Source organism: Nelumbo nucifera, chromosome 5 (assembly GCF_055504915.1).
Source record: "Nelumbo nucifera cultivar China Antique chromosome 5, China Antique-T2T, whole genome shotgun sequence".
NCBI lineage: Eukaryota > Viridiplantae > Streptophyta > Magnoliopsida > Proteales > Nelumbonaceae > Nelumbo > Nelumbo nucifera.
The window spans coordinates 24,525,913-24,534,715 of NC_142653.1; the positions used below are offsets into that span (position 1 = coordinate 24,525,913).

The following is an 8,803-nucleotide window of genomic DNA, read 5'->3' on the forward strand; positions in this document are numbered from 1 at the left end:
GAGAGTGCTCCGAAGCTCAAGTTAGTATTTCCTCAAAGGCAAGATGAAAAACCAGATGGCGCAAAGTTATCACGTACCTCGTTCTTGGGGGGAAGAGAGCCTTTTATAACCACTTCGCGCACTCACTCCCAAGCTCCCGTCAGGTTGGGTATCATTACCTCTGCACTTCTGCCAGTTCGGGTGTCATCACCTCTGTTGGGGCAAACAACCGCCACTGCTCTCTTTGTCGAAGCCGTCTCTGTGACTGGCGGTGGTAGGTGGCCGTTGAAGTGCGGTTGTCAAGCGTCAGATCCTAAGTCAGTCAGGTGCGCCGCCTCAGGATACAGACTCCTTTGGTGTCAGGTACGGTTGTTCAGTTCGGCGGCCTGGAAATGAAGTGTTGGAGTGGTGTGCAAGGTGAAGTCTTGAGTTCGGATAGAGGTGTGGCCCGAACTGCCCTGGGGTGGGCCAGTTCGGGTTGTTGCCCTTTGCGCTCCTCGTAAGGCTCGGGGTCAAAGGGAGAGTTCGGGTTTCTTTTGGGGAGCTCGGACCGCTGGTTCCTCCTCTCGAAGCTTGCGCCTTGAGCGTACTGCCGTGCCGAGCTGCTGCTTCTGCCAGGCACCCTTGGTTGTTTCCACGTGTTGGGTGGTTAAGAGGTCGGGCCAAATCTTCCTTCATCAATTGCCCCCCACTCCTCGCGCTAAGGGGCTTAACTTGGCGCGGGGAGTTCGCGAGGTGACGGGTGGATTTGACCCGTACTTCGAACCGGTTGACTGATGTCGCGAAGTGTGCGTTCGTCAGGAGATTTCCGGGTTTCTCGAGCACCAAAAAAGTCAGGAAACGCGCCAATCCGCCTTTAAATGTTGGGAGACGTGACAGCGCGCGTTATTTCAAAACTTAAAAAGCGCGCCGCTGGGAGACATGACAACGGGTGTTATTTCAAATTTGAAAAAAACGCGTCGCTGCTGCCTTCAATGCTGGGAGACGTGCGTCGGCGCTGCTTCAGATTCAAAAGACGTGCGGCCAGTCACATCTCGGTCTTAGGAGGCGTGCGGTCAGCTTGATCGTGTGCCGTTGGATTTGCCTCGATCAGAGCTGTCGGTTTTCGGTCACTGTGGGTATAAATAGTGAGGGACCCCCAGTCGCTTTTCATTGCCATTCTCCTACATTTGCTTCTTGAGCTCGCGTCCAAGTTTTTAGCTCACGTCAACCTTCCGTAGTCCGTTTGCTTTTCCCAGGTGAGTCAGTACTTTCTTCCTGGTATTCTTTTCCTCCCGATGTCTAGCTCGGACAGCTTAGACAGTTCTTCGAGGGGGTCAGATGCAGGTTCTACGAACCGAGCTGCATCCCCCGACAGCCTTAGTGAGCCCGAGGTAGAGCTCGAGGAAGAGTTTGAACCCATAGGCCAAGTCGCCTCGGCTAGTTTGGCGTCCTCCCGTCGAGGTCGGACGTTAGACAAGTTTGGGCCCTCAACCATGACGCCTGAGGGGCTTTACTCCCTTATCACCCAGTTCAACCTGCCTAGGGAGTATACTTACTTTATACCATCGGGCGACTTCCCTTGGAAACACAGTCCTGATGAGATCGTAATATTCCGGGAGCAGCTCGTCGCTGGGTTGCGCCTACCTTTCCACCCCCTCATCATCGAGGTTATGAACCACTTCGGCGTTACCGTCGGTCAGCTCCACCAGAGCCTTTTATAACCACTTCGCACACTCACTCCCAAGCTCCTGTCAGGTCGGGTATCATTACCTCTGCACTTCTGCCAGTTCGAATGTCATCACCTCTGCTGGGGCAGACAACCGCCACTGCTCTCTTTGTCGGAGCCATCTCTGTGACTGGAGGTGGCGGTGGCAGGTGGTCGTTGAAGTGCAGCTGTCAAGCGTCAAATCCTAAGTCAGTCAGGTGCGCCGCCTCAGGATACGGACTCCTTTGGTGTCAGGTACGGTTGTTCAGTTCGGCGGCCTGGAGACGAAGTGCTGGAGTGGTGTGCGAGGTGAAGTCTTGAGTTTGGATAGAGGTGTGGCCCGAACTGCCCTGGGGTGGGCCAGTTCGGGTTGTTGCCCGTTGCGCTCCTCGTAAGGCTCGGGGTCAAAGGGAGAGTTCGGGCTCCTTTTGGGGAGCTCGGACCGCTGGTTCCTCCTCTCGGAGCTCGCGCCTTGAGCGTACTGCCGTGCCGAGCTGCTGCTTCTGCCAGGCCACCCTTGGTTGTTTCCACGTGTTGGGTGGTCAAGAGGTCGGGCCAAATCTTCCTTCATCAGTAAGACATAGTTATAATCATGGTTACAACATGGTTTGATGCCAGGTAACATCCACAACAGCACCAGTGGTGAGTTCCATGCCTCTGAACATGGGACATGTTGCATGTAATTTCACCCCACAAGTTTGGTTTTCTCTGTAACACTGGATATTGTCTATGTAATATCCCCTACCTCCTAGTTAGATCCATGACCGATCAGTCATTATTTCTGGATCAATAGCTAACAACTAAATCAGATCCATCAAACATGTAATAGCAATGAATTTGTTGAAGGCCTTCTTTACTGAACTTTTTTTTTTTGAAAGGTAAGGTAAAATTGTATTAATATAGTCAAAAGGAAGTATACGAGTGTGATAGTTCACTGTATAAAATGATTCTTTACATATGAACACCATTAAGATCCCCCAAAAGAGTAACATTCAAAAAAGAAGATAGACAATCATAATTTAAGAAAAGAAAAAGAAAATGCTACAGAATCATATAAGCCACAATGGCTCAACTTTAGGCAATTGTAAAGTACAAGTAAACCAAATATGTCACTATTTTTAAAAGTTGAACAAACAGAACCAGCAAAACAGGGTTGAGTACAACTACCACTGGTAAGTGAAGAGAAGGAAATCCTCCAGGGGGGAATACAAAGTCAGTTGCTGCCCCAATTGGACCAGAAAACCTTCCATTTCCTATTGATGCTGAAGGATCTAGATTCATATCACATATCTTCTTTACCTTCTTCTCTTGAACCTATTCAAAATTACATAAGCACATAATAAGTACCACAATTATTGTAATGCAGACCCCTATTTCCTAATTCTTCCTTCATGAAGAGAGATTAGCAAGATTGCTAATGAGAAAAAGAAACAACAATATAGAGGGTGTCATAGAAATAAATGTTCTACGCCTTCTGAAATGTCAAATAAGCGCAGGATTCTAGCCAAATGATTAATACGAAAAAGATTCATCAGAGGCAAATAAATAATCTTGATTCTGGTTTGTTTGATATAAATTATCAAAAAAGTGGAGAAACTGAAAAGAAAAAGAAAATGGATGAGAAGAAGAAGACCTAAGAAGAAATTGAATATCGACAACTTGAGGATTGAAATTCTGGTCTTTTCTTTCACATTGTAACCATGATTAACAGTTTAACACTATAAAGCATTCTGGCAGTGAACCCCAAGTCCACTATAATATGACTGTTAACACTGCCAACCCTATCCTCAGACTCCAAACAAAGCACCTGAGCCTTGTAATTTCCTAAATGAATCATCTATCTTCCTCTCCATACAATTCTTGTTTTCATATAACAATCTTCCTACTTTTTGTTCTTGAGTCATCTTATAAAGTACACAATAATGCCATCAAATTTCTCCACATGCACAAAGAGTCTTAAAAGCAGTAATGTAAACCAATAGTGCAGTTTACCACTATTTGAAATATGTTGTCACACCATAGTTAAAAGGATCAACACCCTGGAACTGAGCAAAATCCAAGGACAAAAAGAAAAGCTCACACATGACAACCTATGTTACCCAGATATGACAAGAACATATCAAATACGGAATTTACACTAAAAATTGAAGTACCCAACATGATATGGCACCACAGATATCCAGGTAAAAAGGGAAATAAATAAATTCTACAATTTGAAACTCAAATAACAAAAGAGAAACATGTAACTTATTTGCCCTGGTGTCGCATCCTACTAGAAAAATCACAAGAGATAATGACTCACTATGTCATCCTTACATAGGGTGCATATACAAGAGGATAACTTCCAAGTTTTTTGTAAGCACTGAAGCACCTGATGTGAAAATGCTCATAACTAAAAACCGTATCCTTTTGCAAAGTAGGACTCTGTGATATATTGTTAACCAAAAATTAGTGGGCATTAGGGCATTCGTGTCAAGAGCCTTATACAAAGATGAACATGAAAATGTTCCTTTCGTGTCAATGGCCATACCTGTCAACCAAGCCATTATGGTCAAGAAAGAGAAACTCTAATCCTAAGTAAATGCAATCCAATCTTCATTTCTTTCTTTTTTTTTATTTTATACTATTTTTACAATAGATAGTTTCTTTGTAGAACAGTACATACAAGGCTGCACAAGATATAGAAAAAGGTTCCTAATCCTAAGTCAATACAATCCAATCTTCATTTCTTTCTTTTTTTTTATTTTATACTTTTTTTTTTAAAATAGATAGTTTCTTGGGAGTATATATCAAACAAATATAGAACAGTACATACAAGGCTGCACAAGATATAGAAAAAGGTTCAAACCCATCACCAAAAAAACTATGTAGATAAGAAGCTACCACGATACCAAAGATCCTTTGTTCTCCTGATTAGGTAGGCATATCAGCTATTCATTTCTCTTTCGAACCATCTACTGATCAATAAGAAGGCCTTTTCTAGAGCAACCCACCTCCCACCAAAGGTCCCTAATTATCTTTTTGTATTCTAAATTTAGCAGGTGCCTTGATATGGATAAAAGTAAATGCCAGATTAAAAATATATTTAATTAATATGATCTTGCCTCCAATACAGCACTGATGCTGCAAGCTGGAGGATCTCTCAACCACTGTTTTCCAAAACTCAGTCAATTCTGGATGTGTTTGACATAGAGAAGAAGCATTTCTCATGCTCCTCCCTCTAGATATTAGATGGCCAATTGTCAAAATCTTATCAAGCTCATAGCCCATTGAAAAATGAATAAAAAACGCTAATGCAAAAAGTATTGTATTATAGTATGTATCTGAAACGTGAGAGCAAGGTACGGTCCACTATACAAGGATCATTATAGCATGTACAGTATTCATAACCAAATTCATCTCCACAGTAAGTAACTACGATTTCCATGGTAAGTAACTATCATCTCAATTAAGTAATGAATAGAAGACGTTTCTGACTGGTCGTCTGGTCCATATCCAATACCCTTGTATTGTCACTTCTGATGGATATCCTTATTATTGTAGCATGGCAAGAAGGTTCACACTTGACAGGGAGATCAGTCTCTCATTCATAAAATGGCACTAAAACCAAAGGCTCGACACAACCTCATCCAGCAACAGCTCAAAAGAACCCCAAACCACCACTAGTCTATAGAGTTTCACATGACTAGTCAGGATATCCCTCTTTTCGATGCCTACTACTACACTGTACATCTTCTCAAGTATTCAGCACCAGATCTCCAACACCAACCTTGAAAGAGATGTGCTTGAATCTTCTGAATGCTCAAGGATGACCTTCCATGTGTTGCTGATCTATAAAACCTAGATAGTAGACTAACTTTAATCACATAAATTCTTTTGGATCATCCAACAACACTACTTGAAAAGGTGCTTTATTTGCTAGGAGTTGGCAAGTTTTATGTAAAGTAGCTATTTCAACTCTTTTAATACCTGCACTTTCTGAACCAACTTCTGATCTCTTGACCAACCATCATGGTCAACACCTTTTTCTCATGTGTGATTATTCATTTCTCAATATAAAGTCTAACTAATAAAATAAAAATCTAGACATTTACTAATTGAAATAAAAATGGTCAGAAATGAGAAGATATTAGATTATTAGATCCTATATTGGTAAAACACTTCTTTTTTGAATTCTTATAGAAATTACTTCAAGATAAAACAGGACACAATATCCAAGAAGTGTTTTCATGAATAAACTACATTTGAAGAGAAAAGTATGCTTTGTTCCACTAACCTTCCAATACTTCACAGTTTTATCATTAGTTGATAGAAGGAAAAGTGCACCATTTGCCGTTTGACACCATCGTACTTTATTAATTTTCTCCTCTATTTCCAAGCTCTTGAGGTAGTCAAACTAATACAAAAATTCAGAATTAATGTAAACAGGTAGCAGAATCAATATCCATCCTTTTAATCATCAACAGGAAAAGGCAGCAATTGACATGAAATACCTCAGGTTCATGACTCTGAAACTCTGTCTTGTAACGAAATTCAGGATGCCTAGCATTGGAATAGTCCATCTTTTCCTGATCTTTCCGGAAGGCATACTGCATCGAACAATTTTAACAATTAAAGTTACCCTTATCTCTGACAACCAGAACCAAACTATCAAACATATAGAGACGTTTACATTTTTCCCATCTGTCCTTTCAAATAGCACAACCCGGCCTCCACGGTCTCCAGTTGCAAGATGTTCACCACTTTTGTCAAACTCAATAGCAGATATGATATCAACTGCAAATGACAAAGAAGATAAAAGACATAAGAAATTAAACTACCAAAACAAGGGTTTCTATGTGACCCAGTCTCATATTGCATAAAAAAAAAAAAGACAAATTGGTCAAAATAAATGGTCAAGAACCAAAATAAAAATAGCAATATGTGGGTAAATGCTGTTTCATGGACTTTTCTAAATGGATAAGTGCCAGACACATGTCATATTCTGAGAACCTAAATATTCTTGTTCAATATCTTTTGATTTCCTTGTCTTTTTCTTGTTGTTCTTACTTGCTTGATATGAATGAACATCTAAAACAAGCTAACAGTGTCACATATATTTATTCCTTTATCTAAGGTGGCATATGGGGGCCATTAGCTGGATATTTTATCCAGTCCACCCCTCCCACGACCCCAAATAGCTGGGTGTTTTATCTATAGGTGGCATACGATCCGATTCATATAATACCCCATTGGTAATGGTAAATACTTACTTTTCACGAGTCCTCAAATTCATTTCCTTGATCTCAAAAATTCAGCACCCTACACTCATCCAGTCCCAATGCCAAAGGAGCATTATAAGAAATGCTTTCTGGTTGAAGGAACGGATAATATGGATTTTTTTTCTTTTTTTCATGTAAGGTAAAGAAAGTATTGGATTAATAATTCCAAAAAGAGCATTTATGTATAACAATGATTTTCGTTACTTAAAAAAAAAAAAAGACAACTTATGTATATAAACAATAGAGTGAGCAATATACCTCCTATAATGATCTTAGACAGTTCCATGGATCATAATGGCTACTGACCTAGTAGATCACTCTAAGAAGAAGAATGTGCTTAATACAGATTGAAGAAGTTCAGATTTAAAAACTCCCTTTCCTTTACTTAAACTATAATATAATATTCTAAACTTTGCCATTATATATATCCCAATAGATTTTCAAATCATCAAGATAGACACGAAATAGTAATAGGAAGAACAATTTATGAGTATTTGAGCTCTTGATTACATCTATAAGCAAACAAAAAACATTAATTAGAAAATAATTCGGTTCTACAAAGCAATAAGCAATCTAATGGTGAAATGGTGTCCATTAGTTAAAGCATTAACCAACTTAGATATGAGAAATCTGGGAAAAAAAACACTCAATGCGATTTTTCCGCACCTCTGAGGAGAACAAAGATAGCAAGACAGCAGAAAAATACCATGATTTCTCAAGGAATATTCCAATGGTATATTTCAACAAGCCTAAAACGAAAAGCCTACTTGGACTACACCATAAACCCTCATGATAAAAGAACCACCAGGTAAGAAAAGGACTAAACTGTAAATGCAAGACATGATTCCTCTCTAAATACAAAACCCATTTTCTCCGCACATCAAACTTGGAGATACAAACATGCGCATCAATGGAAATAAGCTGAAAACACGAAAACAATAAAAGGAATATCGAGGCACCTTCCTGAACTTCCTCCCCGGCCGCTCGCTCTCCAAAAACCTGAGAGAATTTCCATTCGAGAGGAAGTGGGACCCCCACTTCTCCGTTCCCAAGAGGGATCATCTTCAAAAAAAAAAAAATAGATAAATAAATCAGAACCCCGTTCAACCCTCCAACATCGCCGATCGGGAGAGCAATCCCATCAGATTTTTTCTTGCCCCGATATTCACAGCATTCATCCAAAAAATGCAGCTACTTGGCAAAACAGACAGATATAGCGAATATATATCTATCTTGCTCTGTTCGTGTATTATGTAGACAACAGTGGTTTCAGAAAGAGAGAGTGGAAGATGAAGGAAAGAGAAGATGACGTAGCAGGGAAAAGGATGTTTAATGGGAGAAGTGGAGCTGGTTTTATTTTGTAAATATATCTATCTTCAATTTCTCCTTGCCTTTCTCGTCACGTGATAAACCACGAATATTTAGGCCCTGTTTGGTGTTTGCTTGCACCTTGCAGTGCAAAACTGATGCAATACAAACTTTGCATGTGATTTGATTCACATCGGTTTGTTTTGTTATTACGATTTGTACTCTTGCATGATACAAAATTTGCAATTTTTGTTTCATTTGCATTGCAAATTTTGCAACGCTTCCATGTTGTTTTGATTTTTCTTCTATAAAATGAGGATTAAATCAGAATATTGCTTCAGCCTATTTAAACTCTCATGCATTTATGCTAGTGCAAATGAAATTCAAATTTCTATTGATCAGCCCCTAATATTTCATGAATAAACAGCAAATGGTGCCAAACACAACCCTAAGTAACGATGAACTCATAGCAGGTGCATTGTTCAGTACCATCCCCATTTAAGGTTGGAACGTTGCCATATCAACACTTACATTAAACTTGAAAAGTTGAAATGGAAACACCACATTT

General features: G+C 40.1%; 1 protein-coding gene across 3 annotated transcripts in view; it reads right to left on the minus strand.

Annotated features, from left to right (window-relative positions):
* The window catches only part of LOC104595871 (serine/threonine protein phosphatase 2A 55 kDa regulatory subunit B beta isoform-like), a 37,690-nt gene extending 29,497 nt beyond the window's left edge, over positions 1-8,193 (minus strand). For 2 of the 3 annotated variants that reach the window (XM_010256814.3, XM_010256812.3), the window contains exons 1-5: positions 7,887-8,193; positions 6,339-6,442; positions 6,160-6,255; positions 5,943-6,062; positions 2,831-2,980 (exon numbers count right to left, since the gene is read on the minus strand). In XM_010256814.3, the coding sequence (XP_010255116.1) occupies positions 2,831-2,980; positions 5,943-6,062; positions 6,160-6,255; positions 6,339-6,442; positions 7,887-7,989 (573 nt within the window). In that variant the 5' untranslated portion in view covers positions 7,990-8,193. The remainder of the gene's footprint in view (positions 1-2,830; positions 2,981-5,942; positions 6,063-6,159; positions 6,256-6,338; positions 6,443-7,886) is intronic. The other variant, XM_010256813.3, reaches the window with a different exon arrangement.
* Between the last annotated feature and the right edge of the window lie 610 nt (positions 8,194-8,803).